The sequence below is a fragment of the Carcharodon carcharias genome, chromosome 16 (assembly GCF_017639515.1).
Source record: "Carcharodon carcharias isolate sCarCar2 chromosome 16, sCarCar2.pri, whole genome shotgun sequence".
Taxonomy (NCBI): domain Eukaryota; kingdom Metazoa; phylum Chordata; class Chondrichthyes; order Lamniformes; family Lamnidae; genus Carcharodon; species Carcharodon carcharias.
Genome location: NC_054482.1, coordinates 63,686,721 through 63,708,048, shown reverse-complemented (window position 1 = coordinate 63,708,048; position 21,328 = coordinate 63,686,721). Strand labels below are relative to the sequence as shown.

The window sequence follows — 21,328 nt, the reverse complement described above, 5'->3', positions numbered from 1 at the left end:
CCTTATTTGCTGTTCAACAACAGTGGGCTCCCGTTGGAAGCCCATTCCAGCCTACTGTCTTTATGTCAGCACAAACTCCTATGCCACTACAAACTGCCATGTTCAAAATATGAGGAAGCATAGGGATTAACCAGATCTAAATTAGGCAGTAATGGTTAGGAGCCTTGAGCTTTTAAAGTCTATAGATTGTTGAGGAAGGGAGGATGAATAGCTAAGAAATATTAAGACATGGTAAAGAATGAGTTAGAGTAGAAGGCCACATAATAAGTCTTCCCAGAAAACAGTGAACCTCTGGAATAGCCTGCTGTCTCATGCAGCGAATGCCGACTTGTTGAATTCTTTCAAGCGAGAGCTAAACCTGTTCCTGGCTGGGGCAGACATCACTTCTTACAAAAGGTGGTACTGCAGAGAATTCAGTGATCAAGAGAACTCCTGAACTAGTATTAATCACTGAGATGTGTCAGAGAAGAATTTCCCACATTTTTCCCCAAATTTGCCTGGATTTTTAATCTAATTTATCACATCTCCTAGGAGATGACATGGTTTCAGGTGGGGTGGTGGACGTATATATTGTGATACAAGAGGGCCTGAATTTTTGCTACTGTGTCAGGAGTGCAGTCAGGAAAAATCAAGTTCCTCAAACCTAACTTGGGAGAAACTGCCCCGGACAGTCGCATTTTCATTCGGAGCTTAGTTGTTAGCAGAAGGTAAACCTGCCACCCCCTGGGAAGTGTTTAGAGGCAGCCACAGTGGCTGTGTGTGTGTGGAGGTGGGCTTGGAAAAGGCCCACCTTGGTGCTCCAGCGCTTTGTCCCAGCTATAAAAAAAAACAAAAAACAGACATCTAGTACTCACCCCCACACATTCCCTCACCCCACACTCACTTCCCATCCCCCATCCATGCTGACCCATCCATCTCATGCCTCACCACCCACTTCCCAAGAACCCTCATACCCTCCATGTCAACCTATGTCCCTCTACTCACCCCAATAGGCCTCTCTGACCCCATGGCTCTTTTATAGTGCCTATGCCAACTTAGTGCCAACTCATGCCACCCCTGCACCACTCTTTGTCCTTATGTGCTCCATGTCAACTCACCCAGTATCCACCATGGGCAGACCTCAGGATCCATGCTGAATCCTATGTGTCTATTTTTAAATTCACTATTATGAAAAACATACTCATTGAGAAAAAACCATTCATCCCATTTAACTTTATTCAACTACTTAATCCCTTATCAAAGTAAACATTTGTGTTCATTGCCCCACTTTAAATAATTTATAAGCACTTGGAGTTGTCAATCAAACTATGAATTGAGAAAAATCCGCCATGATAATGATAGGTTGTGAAATCAGCCATGCGGCACAAATCCTTTAAAGAAAGTCCTCAGGACCTCAGGATAATGTCAACAGACAGAGTGAAATAGCAAGCACTGATTTATTTTTTCACTGCAGACAGCGTTTTTTCAAATAATTAAAGGCCAGTACATTTAAATACCTTGACACTTTGACAGTTCCCTTGACAGCTTGATAGCTCCCTTGACAGTTCCCTTGACAGCTTGACAGTTCCAATGAGTTTGTCCACCATTTTATGCACAGTTATGTATATGTTTAGCAATCTCAAAGAGCACCTTACCTCTCCGAAAGGGCACCTCCCTGGACCTATCCAAAAGGATATTTTGCCTCACCAAATGAGTACCCTACATTACTCTGCAAAATTTAGACCTTCTTCTGATAGGTCTAAAGTGCACAAGTTGTGTTTTGGACATCCCACTAGTGAAAATTGGTTCTGGTTGAAGGCAGCCACACTTAAGCATGTACAGTTACCTCCGTGAACTATGGTTGAGCAAAGTACAACCCGCCCCCATAACCCCCTCCCCCCAACCCCTGGCGAAAATGGTGGGTGCCAGGCTTGGTGGCGGGGCTTCCAGATTCAGCCCTCTGGCATCATTTTGACTAAGCAGGGGACCCTCTCCATCATGGTGAAAATTCAGGCCAAGGTATCACAATTAAGTGGGACAGGTTGGTTGGACCAAAAGGTCTTTACCTGCCCATTATTGTTTGTATGTTTGTAACACTGGTAAGAGGAAAAGCACATAGAAAAATATATTGGAGCTTATAGTTCACAGTATCAAAGCAAATTGCCCTGTTAATTAAAACATACAGTATTAACACAAAATATATATATATACATATATATAAAAAATTGTCTATGGTTCTCAAATGGAACATTTTTTAAGTATTGCAAAGTCCAGGAGGAAAAAAATATAAAAATAAAATTTTGCAATTTCTACTGCACACATTCAGCCAAGTTGGAAGCTGCTTAAGCATGTACAAGATGCAACAGAATAGTAATGCTTCATGACAATTTTGGTAGATCATGTGAATTTGCTTTAAAACTGTTAACTATCATGCATTGGAAATCATTTTTATTCATTATTACTTACTGTCTTCCTGTTTCCCAAACAAAAATATTTTCCTGGACATGCTGTGTAATTGGAGTGTACAGTTTAAGAACTATGCACTTATCTTTGTGGTTCTTTATTTCATATTTTGCTGAATATAAATTAATTTTGTCTCCCAGCTCCTACTTCATCTCCACATCAGCACACACCTGAGGCATCTCATCAACACACACCCGCTGCGTCTCCTCATCAACACACACCCGCTGCGTCTCCTCATCAACACACACCTGCTACATCTCCTCGTCAACACACACCTGCTGCATCGCCTCGTCAACACACATCTGTGGCATCTCCTCATCAGAACACACCTGCGACATCTCCTCATCAAAGCACAGCTGCTACATCTCCCCTCCGGACCTCTCCCCCAACATCCTGTCACCAGAGTATTCCATCAAAATCACCAGCCTTGCGTCCTAATGAAACTACACCTGATGACCAAGTGGGAGATGACCCGGACAACCTGAACAACAGCAGAGTGCAAGTGGCTGTGAGTATTCAAGCAGCAAACAGTAGAGGTAGTGCCATATCCTGTCCCACATTTGTTTTCTTGGATGGTTGAAGAACACCTAAATGTTAAAGCAGTTAGTAATAGGAAATAGAAGACTTTTTTATCTAAGGATCCAATATCAGTAATAAGAGCTTCCAGATATCGCACAGCCAGTGCAGTGTAAAACTTCAATACAATTGAATTCCATATTAAGTTTCTGAGGGACATGCTTCAGTCACAAGCAAGAGTCTTAAACAAAGCCAATTACATGGGTATGAGGGGAGAACTAGTTAAGGTTAATTGGGTAAATAGACTGAAAAGGTATTGTAGTAAACAAATAGTGGGAAACATTCTAGAAATGGCTCTAAGGACTGGATTTTATGGCTCCCTGCCTGGCATTTCAGCAAAGGTGACACATAAAATGTGATGTGTGGCAGCCCACCACCTTTCTGCCCAACATTGGCCTGGTCCCCTAATAAGGCAGGCGGGCAGGCGCCAAAATCAGCAGCCCGCCCATCATTTTTAGGAAAAATAATTAACGGGCAATTGAGTTTGTTAACAAGCTTAATGACCTGAATATTACGCTGTCCATGTCATAAAATGGTTGGCGTGGTCAGGTGGGTGAGAGCTGGTTAAAAAGCAGGCAGGAAGAGAGGGTTGCATATTTTAAGGGGTGCCCTGTATGAACTGGGAGCAGCCCCCCAAGCTGATATCCTGCCCCATTGTGCCTCTCCGCCTGGCCTGCAAAACCCACCTCCACCTTCTTCACCCCACTTCTCCCTAGGATATCTGATCCCTTCTCACCCTAAAAACCCAGGACTTACCTTAGTCCGAGATCCATTGCTGTTCTTCCCAGAGCTTACTTGCAGCCACAGCAGTGTCCACTACTGAGTTCTGCCACTGCTGGGACTGACAGTGCTACCGGCCAATCAGATTGGCCGACAGCTCTCAAGGGTGAGACTTCTCCAACTGAGGGGCAGAAATCCCACCCTCTGCTCATTTAGGCCAGAGGCAGTGTATTATCATTCAGGGCAGCCTTTTTTAAAGTTAGTCGGTTTGAAACCAACATTGTGATGAGGGTCGAGCAGTATGAAGCACCCCCACATCACCCGCCCCTCCCGCCATAAAATTCAGCGCTAAGTGTTTAACAAAAACACATTCCATTAAAAAACAAAAACTCAGTTAGAAAGATCCAACCATGGCTTATTACAGAAGTTTAGGATAGTATTAGATTAAAAGAAAAGGCTTATAGTATTGCAAAGTACAGCTTCAGAAACTAGCAAACGGTGACCAAAAAGTTGATAAAAAGGAAAAGATAAAATATGAGAGTAAATTAGCCAGGAATATAAAAACAAATTGTAAAAAAAATGAGAGTAAATAAAGTAATTGTTGGTCCCTTAGAGGCAGAGACGGGAGAAATTATCATGTGGAATGAGAAAATGTCAGAGACGTTGAACAAGTATTTTGTGTCTGTCTTCACAGAATAGAAGACACAAATTATATATCAGAAACTGAGGGTAACTTAGGGCTTAATAAAAGTGGGAAAGTTAAGGCAATTAATATCAGCAGAGAAAAATATTAGAGAAACTCAAGGAACTAAAAGCTAACAAATCCCTAGGGCCGGATGGCCTACACCCTAGGATTACAAAAGAGGGCTGAGGAGATAGTGGAGGCACTAGTTACGATTTTCCAGAATTTCCTAGATTCTCAAGTGGTCCCAGCAGATTTGAAGTTGGCAAATGTAACACCTCTATTCAGGAAAGGAAGGGAACTGCAGGCCAGTTACCCTGATATCAGTCATCGGAAAATAATAAAATCTATTATTATGGAAACTTTAACAATACACTTAGAAAATCAGAGTATAATCAGACTCATGGTTTTATGAAAAGGGAAGTGCTTTTTATAGACAATGTTTTAGTTTTTGAGGATGTAATTAGATAAATGTACGTGGAAGTTGCTGCCAGAGGCTGCTCTCTCATTAGACAGAGATTTTAACCTGAGTTTAACCTGAGGGTCACCATACCTCAGGTAAGGTTGAGAAGGCAAGGATTTCATGGATGGCCTCAGCTGATACAGTAATTGAACCTATGCTGGTGGTGTTAGTTTGCATCCCAAACCAGTTGTCCAGCCAAGTGAGCTAACCAACCCCTTAAAAGAAGGTAAGTTGATGTAGTATACTTGGATTTCCAAAAGGCATTTGATAAGGTGTCACACAAAAGGTGGAAATAAGGGCTCATGGAGTTGGGAGTAATATACTAGCATGGACAGAGGATTGATTAACAGCCAGGAAGCAAAGAGTAGGGAAATATGGGGCATTTTCAAGTTGTAGTCTGTAACTACTAGAGTACCACAAGGATCAGTGCTGGGGCTTTAGCCATTCACCATCTATATTAATGACTTATATGAAGAGACCAAGAGTGATCTACCCAAATTTGCAGATGATACAAAGCTAGGTGGAAGTGTAAATTGTGAGGAAGACACAAGAGGCTGCAAAGATATATAGACAGGTTAAGTGAGTGGGCAGCAAGATGGCAGATAAAGTATAATGTGGGGAAATGTGTGGTTGTTCACTTTGGTAGCAAGAATAGAAAGGCAGAATATTTTTTAAAGGGCTTGAAGCTTCGATGTTTCAAGACACTTAGGTGTAATTATACAAGGAACGCAGAAAGTTAGTGTGCAGGTACAGCAAGCAGCAAATGCCATGTTGACCTTTACTGCAAAGCAATTGGAATGCAAGAATAAGAAAGCTTTGCTACAATTGTATAGGGTTAAGGGGAGACCACACCTTAAGTACTGTGGGAATTTTGGTCTCCATGTTGAAAGAAGGATATATTGCATTAGAAATGGTACAACCAAGGTTCACTAGATTGGTTCCTGGGATGAGAGCGTTATCCTATGATGAGAGGCTGAGTAAATTGGGCCTATACACTCTGGAGTTTAGAAGAATGAAAGATGATCTCAGTGAAGAATACAAAATTCTGAAGGGGCTTGAGAGGTTAGACACTGAGAGGTTGTTTTTCCTATCTGGGGAATTTAGAACATGGAGGAACAAATCCCAGGATAAAGGGTTGATCATTTAGAACTGAGCTGAGGAGAAATTTCTGCACCCAGAAGGTTTTGAATCTTTGGAATTTTCTACCCAAGACCAGATGCTCCATTGTTGAGTTTATTTAAGGCTGAGATAGATAGATTTTTTGGTGTCTCAGAGAATCAAGGGATATGGGGCACAGGTGGGAAATGGCGATGAAGCAGAAGATCAGGCAGGATCATATTGAATGGTGAAGCAGGTTTGAGGGGCCACATGCCAACTCCTGCTCCTATTTTCTAAGTTCTTATGTTAGCCTGAGGAGAGTGTGCACTTGCTTCACAAGAGTAACATTTCCATTTTCAACACCAAAAAATTTTGTGTTCTTTCTGTGTAAGATTCTTAAGCGGTGCCAAATTATGAACAGTTTTACATATATGCTCGTGATATTATGCACGTACTCCTCACCAGTATCATTTCATATACCTCATCTTAGCTGGCAGATATGGGAATCCTTCATCCTTTCAATCTGGGCAGGTTTAGAATGTAAATCTGGCAGATGTAGGTTGTATAGTATTCTCATGCATTGGAGTACTTAATATCCTTTTAGTTGAAAACTGGATCACCACAAAGTGTTGCCAGGAAGTAGTGGTATTTAGGGTGGTTCTCACGCTCTCCTGAATTCCCAAACCAGACAAAAGAGGAGTTTAGAAAAATTAAGAGGGAATATGGGAGAAATAAATCCAAAACTTTGGAGGACACTAAAATGTTTTTTATAGACATTTTAGTAGGAAGAGGATAATCAAGGTGGTAGGACCATGAATTGTTGAAGGAGGTAATTTGTAGTGGAGAGTGAGGGAATGGGAACCATGCTTGCTCTCAGTTTTCACAGAGGAAATGGGGTGTTTGAGTTGTGGAACCACGGATTAGGCTGTAGCATTGGTAATAGGATTATTCTTCAAAGAGAAATATTACTAAAGAAGTTCCTCAAATTTAGGGTAGAAAAATCACTGATATTGTTATACTCGAGGATCCTGTTGGAAGGAATTGAGAGCCCCTCTGATTAACTTTCCAAACAACTGTGGAGGATAAAATTTTACTGTGAATTGAATTTACTGTGAATTAATGTGACTATCCTTCCATAAATAATTAGGATAAGCCAGAAAACTATTGGGCCATTAATCTTACTTCATTGATCGATAAATTACTGAAGTTTATAATACAAGACCTATTTACTAAGTATTTGGAGAGACATTAACTAATCATGACGTCACAGCACAGATTTCTAAAAGGTAAGTTGTACTTGACCAACATTAAAAAAAATTTGAAGAAATAACAGAGAGAGCAGATAGAGATAAAAGAAATAAATTGCTTTTATATCGCACTTCTCACAACCCCAGGACATCCCAAAGCAATTTACAGTCAATGAAGTACTTTAGAATTGTAATTAATGTTGTACGACTTGTTGACGTTGGCGATTTGATTGAAACATATAAGATCCTGAGGGGTCTTGACAGGGTGGATGTGGAGAGGATGTTTCCTCTTGTAGGAGAATCTAGAACTAGGGGTCACTGTTTAAAAATGAGGGGTCGTTCATTTAAAACAGGTGAGGTGAAATTTTTTCACTCAGAGGGTCATGAGTCTTAGGAATTCTCTTCCTGAAAAGGTGGTGGAAGCAGAGTCTTTAAATATTTTTAAGACAGAGGTGGTCTTGGTAAGCAAGGGAGTGATAGGTTATAGGGGTAAGTGGGATGCAGATTTCAGGTTACTATCAGATCAGCCATGATCTTATTAAATTGCGGATCAGGCTTGATGGGCTGAATGGCCTACTCCTGCTCCTTGTTTGTATGTTTGCATGTAATGTTGGCAACCTTGACAACCAATTTGTGCACAGCAAGCTGCCACAAACAGTGATGAAATAAATGACCAGATCATCTGTTTTAGGGATTTGGAGGAGACACCAATTACAGGGCGGGTAACTGAAAACAATGAATCAATCTGGACAATTTTGGGGGTTCATAGAGAGAACATCTTCCTGACTTTGAAATGTTAGGTAAATGAAATTGAGAGAGGAACAGGAAAAATATATTTTAACATTTGAAATCATGTATCAACTGCTGTTTGTAATACCAGTAAATATCAAATATCTTAAAATCTGCTTTATACATTTCTTTATGTAATAAATTGCTAATTATTTTCTTTTTTCACAGCTTGATAATTCTGAGACGTCCTCAAATAATGATGCAGTTGGTGACTGTCTTGGTGATTCTTTCACCCCACAGGTCGGTAGCTAGATAGCAGAATTCGGGGTAGGTATCACTTTTCTTTTTCCTAGGTATGCACGCATCCCACTGCTGCTGATCACTGCGACCCATGGATTGTGGTTTGTTTTAGTTGTATAAACATCATTTCTGTGTGTTTTTATGTTTAAACATGGCTTTTCTCATCAATCTTCATAACTGCATGAGCCTCTGCCAGTGGAATGTATAAAACATTTTTGTGTTGTAATGGGTTTCATACTGTACTCTGAGATGTTACATCCTGTAAATCTGAGGTTGTACTATATCGCTCAATAACTTTTTGACAAATATCAGAATCCCAACTAATGTCCTTGCAGCTCATGAATGCTGCAACAGGTTGGTGAAGACATTTTTGAAACAACAAGGAGACAAAAGCAGGAATGGATTATTTTCAAACTGCAAATTTCATCAAATTCAAAAGTTGAACCCAGAGGTACACAAAATTTAGTTAGCCAAATTCAGCAAGAGCAGGGGCAGTGAGTTAGAAAATAGAGAACTGAAGCAGAGATGCTGCACATCAGAGCAAATAGGGGTGGTGAGACTGAATCGCAGGGCAATATGGGCAGTGAGATGGCTGATGAGGGAAACTTGGGGTGCTAATTTAAATCAAGACTGTAAAGGTTGCAGACATTAATATAATAAATACATGATAAGTGCATTCATATCACTAATTCTAAGATATGTTTAAACAAAAAAAAAATTAGGTAGATTTTTGACTTCGCCACCTGAATAATAATCCAGTTATAGAAATTGCATAATTTTCAACAAAATGACTTTAATAGGCTGAAAATCATGCAGGTTCTATAAAGAATGTATGAGCTTCCTCACCAGATTACCGTCCAGGCCGTGAAGGTGAATATTTGCTCTCATATTTCTAGGCATTGATGAGTGTTTAGTGATATTCCAACAGCATATGAGGTGGCAAGAGATTATCTACATGTGCAGTGCAATACAAGGTTGTTCTTAAGTTTAAGCCTGTATCTGTCTGCCCACAGGCAGTGGAGCCTCTCTATGCCCAGATAAAGAAGACCAAGAAATAACCAGCTGGAGCCATGAGTGTGTTGCAGGAAATCTTGAACCGATCTCCATTGGATCAGCGTGCAAAACAAAATCAATCAGCCTCGCCTGCACCTCCCTCAAAGCCGTTCTGTTGTATCAGAGAAGCAAAATGATGAAGGATTAGTGGTTTGCCTTACTGTTTGTGCAAACAATTGTGACAGATGCTATTTTAAAGAATTAACTACTGATTGCGCCAAGGTGAAGAGAAATGTATTCTGTATCTGAAGGATCGATTGATCAGTTTGATGTGGACGTGGAACTTTCCAACAAGGCAGCCACATTCTGCTAGAAGTAATTTCTTGGGAAAGAAACAGAGTATTTGAATCCTCTAGAAATTGCTATTTGATTTTCTAAGGTCCAAGAGCTCGCTGCTGAATCACTATGCAGATGTCAACCTCTCTTCTATGTTCTTTAATGGAAAGTACATTAATCATTTCCCCCTAGATCAGAAAAAATCCCTTTTTCAGGAAGCAACAAAATCAAACATAATTTATAGCAGGACATTAATAGCATGAATTTGCTACTGTGTACGATTTCTGACATTTTCAAAACAGACAAAACTCTTATCACTTTTGTACAATATGAAAAGAAAAAAATCAAAACACAAATTTTATTTTATAAAAAAACGAAAGTTCTCGCTGTTCAACTGAACACTTTGAATGTGTTTTAGGTAAAGTGGCTTTAAGAAGTTTGATGATTTGTCATCTTTTCTTTTTTGTAAATATCGGTGTTCAAAACGATCTTTTAACTTAGTTTGTTTTCTCTGCATTTACAGAATTTAAATTTTTGAACTTGAGATTGAAATTAAAGGGATATGACTGAGTATGTTTCTGCATATTTTAACTTACCACAGCTCACACTTTAGATACATTTGCACATTATTTTCAACTTTATCAAACAATTCATTATAAAATAGATTTTTTTTACAACAATTCACATGAATTTCTGTAAGTCAGCATGTAATACTATTAGAAAAATACACATGGAAAACAACACTTATTATCATGGAATTCATTATATTCAATATGCCATGTGCTACAGTTCAAACCTTTCACATTTAATCTATTTTATATGATTCTTTGTCCTTTTCTTTCTTGAAGTATTAACTCATTCTATGGTACAGTTCCATTGATGCTGACCGCTCTCTGATGCATTTCCTAAGTAGTTATTTGTCATTTGTAAGTCTATCCATAAGATGGTAATTTTCCCATAAGGAAGCTCGCAGTTGTGGATTAACCACCCTCATGCACTTTGTTTGATTTTTCTTTCCATTGATTTCTGGTTTTCTGCCAAGGTCCAAAGTAAAAATCACCCAAAAATGTCAGAAGACTTTTTTCTGCTGAGAGTGCAATAGTCAAGCTTAATCAACATAGACATTCACACAAATTCAGCACACGCACAAGCAGTCACTGGATATCAATAAGTAATAAAAACCCTGGCTCATTTTTTGTCCTCAATAGCCCAGTGGCTTGCTAGGAACATTAGCAAATTGGTTCCTGTTATTGTGAGAGATGCAAAGAGACTTTGGCCAGAAATGTTCTGCTAATATTAGGAATATCTGGAGTACAATGCACAAGCATTTCCACATGCTATATCCTTATCAAGTTTATTGTATAGTCTTACAATGTTTTTGAAGCACTTCCTTACATTCCATTCATGTAGCCTTAAGAGCATTCACATGATATAGAATATAAAAGTCCATCCGTTTGTGGTAGTTCACAACTCCATCTATCTGCTTGCTCATCATCTACCAGTTTCCTCCTGAAATGTAGCTAATTGCTTCTTGGTCCTACTGCATTGTACCCTTCGCTGCTAATTTATTCCACAGGTTTATTGTTGGTTGTGTTAATTGCTTCCAGGTGACATCCTAATTATTATTCTCTGACACTTGGTATTTGAACCTTTCACCAAAATGAAAAAAAAATGAACAATTAGCCTTGGAGATATAATTGAAGTTGTTCATTGAGCTGCACGTAGGATGAAGTGAAGTTGAGGGACTATACTCAAACACCAAAAAATAATAAAATCTCAATAAATTGGAACTTATTTGGAGGGTAAATGGAACTGCAATGGAACAAAGAATGTTAAAGCTTCAAAATACTTAGCATTTGTCATGAGTTAATGAGAAAATTGTAAAGTAATTCTGATGATCATGCTAACCAGACTCAGTATTTTAATTATGAACAACATTGCAGGCCAATTAATGTAAGTGCCTTTGATTTCAATGTCATCTCTGTTGTAAGAATATTGGCACAATTAATGGGCAGACAGACCTCAGGGATTATTATGTGCTGTTGAAGCTGCAGAATTTGAAATAGGTAACAGTATAATAGTACCGGTTCTCTAAACCACCCAATTAAAGTGTTGGGCAGTTCTTATTGTATGATGCAATCTAAAGAAATATTGACTGGTGAAGAACTCTTAAATGTACTGTGCGATATGTAAACAGTGAGCATGAAAGCATTCTAAATGTGTACATTCCAATAGCTGAAGGGAATGTTGTTGTGCTAACTTACCATGATGATTAATGTGGCCTTTGAGCTGGAACTTAGTGTGCCAAAAGCTCCACATTATGGTGACCATTTTTTAAATTGAGGAACCCAACAACAAAGGTCTATTTGGAAAATGAGACTTCCAACCAGGAACCTGAAGTAAGAAACAGAGTGGGTAGATGATGCCAGGCTTGTGTTTTATTATTAAATCATTAATTGTACTGCAGTCTAAGCTTTTGACTTTTAGGTCAATACTTTGCTCTCATATGAAGTGTACACAACATTGACCTCTGAACTAAGTAAGGATCACTTTTTCCCAAACACTTGTTCAAATAACATGAACAGATTCTGGTATTTAACTGTGCAACACTTCAGAATCAAAACTCATTTTGAGCAGATATTCAATAATTGTCAGAAATTTAGGTGCTACACGTGTCGTTTTGGATCCAAAATGAGACCTGTGCCATATGTGCATACAGTGATGCAGGCCGGTCTGGATGCTATTTTGCTAGATCATTACTACAGGTGCTGTGAGCATGTATCAGAATTATGCACAAGAGGCAGATCATGACATCAATCAGTGCGTAGCACTGATTTGACTTTAGCGATGCCATTTTCCATCTCAACGCTCAAGCTAAAAACCTTTCTTAACTTTGTACAGTTAAACATGCATTCAGCAGCAGGAAGAACCCCCAAAAGTGGATCACCACTTTCAAGTTAGTTGTGATTTCAACAGTCTTTTGCAGAGTTTGCAGAAATGCTTGGAGGTTTGTTCTGCAGCTTAAAATTGGTAAAGTTGACATTGAGTGGTGCAACACATGATGAAGGCCCTTAGTTCTCACTGAGCTGGGTTCTGCTCAGACCAGTTGCTCCCAGTCACGCGTGGTGCAGTTAGGCCTATAGATTGACAGGGAGAATAAGCAGAGGCAATGGGCAATGAAAAGGAAGACAAGTTTCTGGGAGAGGGAGAAGGGGAGTGGTGAAGGCCTCTCAGCAAGAGGCCTCAAGGAACATTTGTGGCACCTTATTCTAAGCCATTAACATCCTCAGAGCAGAGCAAGGGCAATATTGCCAGTAGCTGTAAAGACGCTCATGGTCAAGAAAATCTTTGAGTCAGGCTCTTTCCAGGCTGGAGCAGAGAGCACCTCCAACATCTCAAAGTTGTACTGTTGTAAGAGACATGACTGACCCTCTGTAGGCAAAGAGAGAAACAGGCTGAGCATGCTCACAGCTGCACCAGGATAGCCTATGGTGCACGGCACCATTGACTGTGTACACAGTGCTTTGTAGGTGCCATATGTAACTTTAGATAACCACAAAGAGATCCATTCCATCAATGTTCAACTGGTATGTGCCTGGTATCCTGGCAGCTGTCATGATGCCTTTATTTTGCACCAGCCTGCTGTACTGTCAGCATTTGAGCTACAATAATAGACCAGGGTAACCAAGGCTATCCACTGACCACCTGGCTCATGACTCCACTGCGCAACCCACATGCGCACACATATGCATATAACAAGACCCCTGCTGCCATACGAAATATCATCAAGCAGACAGTTAGGATGATTAAGCAATGCATCCACTGCCTGTAACACTTTGGGGGAGTCTCGATTTGTCATGGTCTGCTGCAGCCCAACCTTGCCATCATGAGAGTGTTGCACTTGCCACCAGGTATATGGCAACAACTGAGGAGGAGGAGAAGGAAACCAACACATTCCCTTTTCAATTGGGCTGTCCATGATTGTCTCATCTGACTGCTGTACCAGTAAATGGAACCCCAATTTCCCATTCAACACAGTCCCACACCTTACCACCCCTCTGTTATGGATCAACACAGCATCGGCTTGGCCTCTTGTTCATATAAGCCACCATTCCATACTAACTTTACCAAGCAAACCATCTAAAATTCCATACAAAAGTTGACTAATCACTCTTGTGCATTCCCTTAGTGCCTGTCTTCCCATTGCCATTGCCTGTGCTAGCGCTCCTACTTAATGCGGAAGGCTGCTTACTTTGACAGTGGGAAGTTGTAGCGGACCTTACAAGATGACCTAGTGCAGCTCTAGCCCTAGAAGGCCTAGTTTGAACTGCACCACCTCAGCATGGGTGTCAACAGTCTGTGCTGGCTGACAGGCAACAGCAAGGCTGCTGACAGAATGGCAGTGATGGAAGAATGAATGCTGTCGTCCTGAGATCAGCCTCCAGTGGTATGTTGGAGAGCCTTAGAGCACACTCTCTGCCATGTTGTGCTATTTGTGTATTTCCAAGGTCCATCTCATTGTTAGAATGACTTCCAGCACCTGCTCCATTCACGATGCACCTCCCTCCAAGAGGTAGGTGTCAGCTAGATTTAAGTAGTGGAGGCAAGCTTCAACTCCTGCTCTCATCCTCAGTATCCTTCCATCTACATAAGATCACAGAATCACATAGTGCAGAAGAGGCCCTTCAGCCTATCGAGTCTGCACCAATATGTGAGAAACACCTGACCTACCTACCTAACCCCTTTTACCAGCACTTGGCCCATAACCTTGAATGTTATGACATGCCAAGTGCTCATCCAGGTACTTTTTAAAGAATGTGAGGCAACCTGCCTCCACCACTATTCCATGTAGCCCATTTCAGACTGTCACCACCCTCTGGGTAAAAACGTTTTTCCTCACATCCCCCCAAACCTCCTGCCCCTCACTTTGAACTTATGTCCCCTCATGACTGCCCCTTCAACTAAGGGGAACAGCTGCTTCCTATCCACCCTGTCCATGGCCCTCATAATCTTGTACACCTCGATCAGGTCACCCCTCAATCTTCTCTGCTCCAACGAAACAACCCAAATCTATCCAACCTCTTTCCATAACTTAAACGTTTCATCCTGGTGAATCGTCTCTGCACCCCCTCCAGTGCAATCACATCCTTCCTATAATGTGGCGAGCAGAACTGCACATAATGCTCCAGCTGTGGCCACACCAAGGTTCTATACAACTCCAACATGACCTTCCTGCTTTTATAATCTATGCCTCGATTGATAAAGGCAAATGTCCCATATACCTTTTTCACCACCCCACTAATATGCCCCTCCACCTTCAGAGATCTATGGAAACACACGCCAAGGTCCCTTTGTTGCTCAGAACTTCCTAGTGTCATGCCATTCATTGAATACTTCCTTGTCAAATTACTCCTTCCAAAGTGTATCACCTCACACTTTTCAGGGTCAAATTCCACCTGCCACTTAGCTGCCCATTTGACCATCCATCTATATCTTCCTGTAGACTAAGACATTCAACCTCACTGTTAACCACCCGGCCAATCTTTGTGTCTTCCGCAAACTTACTAATCCTACCCCCCACATAGTCATCTATGTCGTTTATATAAATGATGAATAATAGGGAACCCAGCACAGATCCCTGTGGTACGCCACTAGACACTGGCTTCCAGTCAGTAAAGCAGCTTCTGTCATCGCCCTCTGTCTCCTACAACTAAGCCAATTTTGAATCCACCTCATCAAATTACCCTGTATCCCATGTGCATTTGCCTTCTTTATAAGTCTCCCATGCGGGACCTTGTCAAAGGCTTTGCTGAAATCCATATAAACTACATCAACTGCATGACCCTCATCTACAGACCTGGTCACCTCCTCAAAAAATTCAACCAAATTTGTTAGGCATGACCTCCCTCTGACAAAGTCATGCTGACTATCCCTGATCAAACTTTGCCTCTCCAGGTGGAGATAGATTCTCTCCTGCAGAATTTTCTCCAGTAGTTTTCCTATCACTGACATGAGACTCACTGGCCTGTAGTTCCCTGGCTTATCTCTACAACCCTTCTTAAATAGCGGAACCACATTAACTGTTCTAGACATGTGATAGACAGGCAGCAAATCCTTTGGGGATGGAATACTTTTACATGATACACTTCTGCTAATGGGTAGCAGAGACCAATCCATGAGAGGCAGGAGCTGCCACAAATGCCACATATGAGGTGGTTCTCAGGTGTCATTGTGGATTGTTGTTTTGTGTTGGCACCAGTGGTCAGGCTGCTGTAGCCACTGATCATCATGGTGGTAAACACCAGACCACAGGAGATGTCACCATTTCCCACTGTTGTTGGCCCATGTGAAAGCTGATGCATCGGGCCTTCATGTCATACCTCTCACAACTTTGTGCCCCTACTCAAGCATGGAACTACTCCACAGTGTGCTCAGTGCTGGCTGCATGTCAAACTCATCAAAATAAGTAGGCAGTACAAAGTTTGGAAGCAACAGGTGCTGGTTAATTGCAATCCAAGTGCCAGTTTTTGGGCCTTATCAAACTTCACAGCTACTGCATTTAAGGCTCGCAAAAATTGGATGAGATAAACAAATGTAGGACAGCAGAATACTGAATCCTATCAGAGCCCTTCAAGTTTAATGAAGGTACACACTTGTCTTTTCCCCAGTTTCTCCTGACTTTACTGAAGGTGTTGACTCCGCCAAAAGCCTCATTCCATGTGCAAGAATCATCTGTTACTACCTTGCCCAAGTTATCATCCTTTATTTGAGCCTGAATTTTATTCAATTATGGTTGGAGAGATCACCATAGTTGAGCAATATCATGCCCTCATCCATGGCTATAAGTTCATTTTCCAAAAGTAATCATTAGATTAATAGTTCGAAATCCTAGCTGCTCCCCAACCCAGGGCATTGATGCCATTTTTAGAACCCCATCGCCACCCCAGCTAAGATCAGCTAACTCAGCACAGACTGTTGACTTAACACTGGACACATGTCTGCACACCTTAATTTCACAATGATCAAGGTGTTTACTAACTGTGCTAATGCACGCGCTTGATGGTGTTATTATTACTTCAAATTGAGTGTGCTGTTCGATATTTCAGTGAAATTATCTTCTCCCAAAGTTGATTAGCTTTAATGAACAACATTCATGCTTGGAATCTTAAGTCATAAAGAATATTAAAAGAGGATAGAGAAGAATTATTTATTGTCTATTGAGAGTTGTGTAATCTTGGGGGTTGGTGGAATTTTCATTCTGCAGAAAGTGTAAGCAGCTAGAGGAATTCCAGATCAGGGTTATTGATCTGGAAGCTGAACTGCAGACACTGCGTGACATATTGGAGGGGGAGGAATACCTGGACACATTGTTCCAGAAGATAGTCACATCTCATAGAATAGGGTCATTTGTTTTGGTTAGCAGTGAGGGACAGGAGGATATGACCATGAGTGAGGCAGGTAAAGGGAATGAGCAGACAGTAGTGAATGAGCCTCAGGCTTTGCAATTGTCAAACAGGTTTGAAGTGCTTGCAAACTTTGTGGACAAAAGTGAAGTCTGAAAGTTGGATGAGCAGGCTGGACATAGTACCATGGTACAGGAAGCTGTTCAAGCAGGGAGAGCAAAAAGGAATGTAGGGGTAGTAGGGGACAGTATAGTGAGAGGGATTGACACTGTTCCCTGCAGCAAAGAGCGAGAGTCCAGAAGTCTGTGCTGCCTGCCCGGACACAGAGTTCGGGATATCGGCTGAAGAGGAACTTGGAGTGGGAGAGGGAGGATCCAGTTGTCATGGTCCATGTAGATGCCAATGACATAGGCAGGACAAGGAAAGAGGTTCTGCTTAGCCAATATGAGGAGCTAGGCACCAAATTAAGAAGTAAAATCTCAAAGGTAATAATCTCTGGATTATTAGCTAAACCATGTGCAAATTGGCATAGGACAAATCAGATTAGAAAGATGAATGTGTGACTTAAAGACTGGTATGGGAGAAGTGGATTCCAGTTTATGGGGAACTGACACCAGTACTGGGGAAAGTGGGGGCTGTACCATTAGCACAGTCTACACCTGAACAGTGCTGGGATCAGTGTTCTTGCAAGCTGCACAACTAGAGAAGTAGGGGGGGTTTTAAACTAAATAGTGGGGACAAGGGATCAAATTTGGGAATGTGTAGTAAATCAAAGAGTAGAGACAAAACAAGAGAGGAAAGTATTAATCTGGGAAATTATAAACAGACTACACAGGAAGGGACAGAGAGTACAAATCTAAAAGTAATTAATCAGATAAGGCTAAAGGTGACAAAAAAAAAGGACAAACGTTTAGGTTCTGTATCTGAATGCACATAGCATTTGAAATAAAACAGATGAACTGATAGTGCAAATTGAGATAAACAAACATCTAATAGCCAGAGACATGGCTGCAGGATGGCAGAGATTGTGACTTGAATATTGGAGGGTACTTGACATTTAGGAAGGATAGGAAGTCAGGAAAAGTGGAGGGGTAGCTCTGTTAATTAATATGATATTAGCACAATAGAGAAGGATGACCTAAGTTCAGGAAATCAGGATATAGAGGCAGCTAGGGTAGAGGTGAGGAATGCTAAAGGCAAGAAGTCACTTGTGGGAGTGGTGTACAGGCCACCTAAAAGCAACCACATGGTAGGCCGGGATATCAAAGGAGGAGTAATAGGAACTTGTTAGAAGGGTACAGCAATTATCATGGGGGATTCTAATCTATGTGTAGACTGAAAAAATAAGATGGGCAAAGGTAGTCTAGATGAGGAACTCATGTAATGTTTTCAGGATAGTTTCTTTGAATAGCATGTTCTGGCACCAAACAGAAAGCAGGCTATACTAATCCTATCTCATTGACCAATGAGATAGGATTAATTAATGACCTCATAGCAAAGGTGCCGCTACGTAGCAGTGATCATAATATGATTGAATTTTACATTCTGTTTGAAGGAGAGAAGAGTGGGTCGAAGACTAACATATTAATCTTAAATAAGGGCAATTATGAAGACATGAAAGCAGAGCTAATGAAAGTGAACTGATTGAGGGGCAACTTGATAGAAGTTTATAAAATTATGAGTGGCATGGACAGAGTAGATAGTCAGAAGCTTTTTCCCAGGGTGGAAAAGTCAATTACTAGGGGACCAAGATTTAAGATGAGAGGAGAAAACTTTAGAGATGTGTGGGGCAAGTTTTTTATGCAGAGGGTAGTGAGTGTCTGGAATTTGCTGCCAGAAGAGGTGGTGGAAGCAGGTACGATAGTGGTGGTTAAGAGGCAGCTTGACAAATACATAAATAGGATGGGAATAGAGGGATTCGGACCCCGGAAGTGCAAAATGTTTTAGTTTGACAGGCAATATGATCGGTGCAGGCTTGGAGGGCCGAAGGGCCTGTTCCTGTGCTGTATTTTTCTTTGTTCTTTGTTCTTTATACAGGGCATTGGAGCACTGTGTACAGTATTGGTTTCCTTAATTAAGGAAGGATGTGACTGTGTTGGAAACAGCTCAAAGAAGGCTTAATAGACTAATACCAGGAATAGGCAGGCAGATGAGGATGAGGTCAAATATGATCGGATGCAGCTGAGGAGAGGCTGGACAAGCTAGGCTTGTATCCATTGCAGTTTAAAAGACTAAAAGGCAACTTGATTGAAACATTTAAGATCCTAAGGGGATTTGACGGGGTGGAAGTGGAAAGGATGATTCCTCTTGTGGGAGAATCTAGGACTAGAGGTCACTGTTTAAACATAAGGGTTCACCCATTTAAGACAGGGATGAGGAAAATATTTTCTCTGAGTGTTGTGAGTCTTTGGAACTCTACCATTAGCCAGATACTTTGCACCACAACAATAACCCTAGTCTACTCTGCTGCAGAATGCTGCTCTGCAGCATGGTCTTGCAGCCATCATGTAAAGATCATGGACGTACAGTTCAAAATCGCCGGGAAGATGGTATCAGGAACGCTGTTTGAAATCTATTTGGTGGTAGTGCCATACAACGTGATGGAAGGTATCGTCAATGTGAAGACGGGATTTCATCTCCACAAGGACTATGCGGTGGTCACTCCTATCAATACTGTCATGGACAGATGCATCTGCGGCCAAGTCCTAAAGGACAAAACCACTAGACTGGGTCTGTGGCAGGTGGTGATGGAACCACCAGGAGGGAAAAACATATTTGACCTCATCCTCATCTGCCTGCCACAGATGCATCTGTCCATGACAGTATTGATAGGAGTGACCACTGCACAGTTCTTGTGGAGATGAAATCCCGTCTTCACATTGAGGATTCCTTGTATGGCACTACCACCAAATAGATTTCAAACAGCGTTCCTGACACCATTCTCCCGGTGATATTGAACTGTATGTCCATAATCTTTACATGATGGCTACAATATAGAAGGACAAGGGCAGCAGATACATGGGAACACCACCATCTGCAAGTTCCCCTCCAAACCACTCACCATCCTGACTTGGAAATATATCGTCATTCCTTCACTGTTGCTGGGTCAAAATCCTGGAACTCCCTTCCTAACAGCACTGTGGGTGTTCCTACACCACATGGACTGCAGCAGTTCGAAAAGGCAGCTCACCACCACCTTCTCAAGGGCAGTTAGGGAAGGGCAATAAATGCTGGCCTAGCCAGTAATGCCCACATCCCATGAATGAATAAATACCAAAAAAGATGATGAATTGCATTGTGGTGATCAACTCTGTAAGCGTCACCTGATGTGGCTCAGAAGCCCCACTATGGCACAGCAGTCTCTCCTGTCTTTGCTGCAGAGGAAGACAGTGAGCTGAGAGGTGCATGGTTCATTGGTATCTATTTTCTCTGGAGCTTCTTCTCTGCCAGCTGAGTTTTTTGTTTCTGCTCATCTCTTCCAATGCCTTTCCAAACAGCCTGACTTCAGAGGTCAGGGCCATTCACGACTGTCTTCCAGTTGTCAGTGCCAGTATCTGCCATCTTCGTATTGCAGTTGCAGGTATCCTTGTAGCGGAGTGGTGACTGCCCAGGTGGTTATGACTTAGCTGCCAATTCATCATACAGAAGTTCTTTGGGTAGATGGCCATCATTCATTCTGTGAACTTGGCTGAGCTTGTGCTGTCATTATTGGCTTAGCAGTGAGTGTATGCTAATGTAATTAGCACACTCCAGCACCTCTGGGTTGGTGAGATTGCCCTGCCATGATTTTAGCAAGGATATATCTGAGACAGCGAAGGTGAAACCTATTCACCTTTTCTCCTGCCCAGGCCTCACCATTGTAGAGTAGTGCGCTGAGGAGGCAGGCTTGGTAGAGTTGCAGTTTGGTATTCTCAGTGAGGTTGGTGCAGTGCACAGACTGCCTTTCCGTTACAGCAGCCTAATTAGTGATTAGATCATTTTCATAAGCTCTTATTACAGGAGCAAATGTTGAGATGGGTGAGCAATATACAGTTTTTAACATGGATCATGCCTTTCGGCTAGATGTTGCAGCTCATCAGCTTTATGTTTCACCAGTCATTGTGCATTTCTCTTAAAGCACATTGGAGCTTGTATTCAGCATTTTTATAGGTTTGATGCTTGATTGTTGACTGTGGGGCTATTAGAAGATTTGCATGTGTGAGTTTTTTCTGTTTGCGAAGATGGATTCATCATTCTCATCAAAACAGTCTTGGTGTTTGCACTTGCAGTATTCCAGGACATCCACTGAAGTCTTGAAGATCTGATCACAGAACTGTTTCTATTCATTTTCTGTGTCACT

At 41.4% G+C, this 21,328-nt stretch overlaps 1 protein-coding gene across 1 annotated transcript in view; it reads left to right on the top strand.

Annotated features, from left to right (window-relative positions):
• dab1a (DAB adaptor protein 1a) overlaps positions 1–21,328 on the top strand; it is a 198,241-nt gene that overhangs the window by 127,902 nt on the left and 49,011 nt on the right. The window contains exons 12-13 of the mRNA XM_041207818.1: positions 2,583–2,950; positions 8,186–8,257. Coding sequence (XP_041063752.1) covers positions 2,583–2,950; positions 8,186–8,257 — 440 coding nt within the window. The remainder of the gene's footprint in view (positions 1–2,582; positions 2,951–8,185; positions 8,258–21,328) is intronic.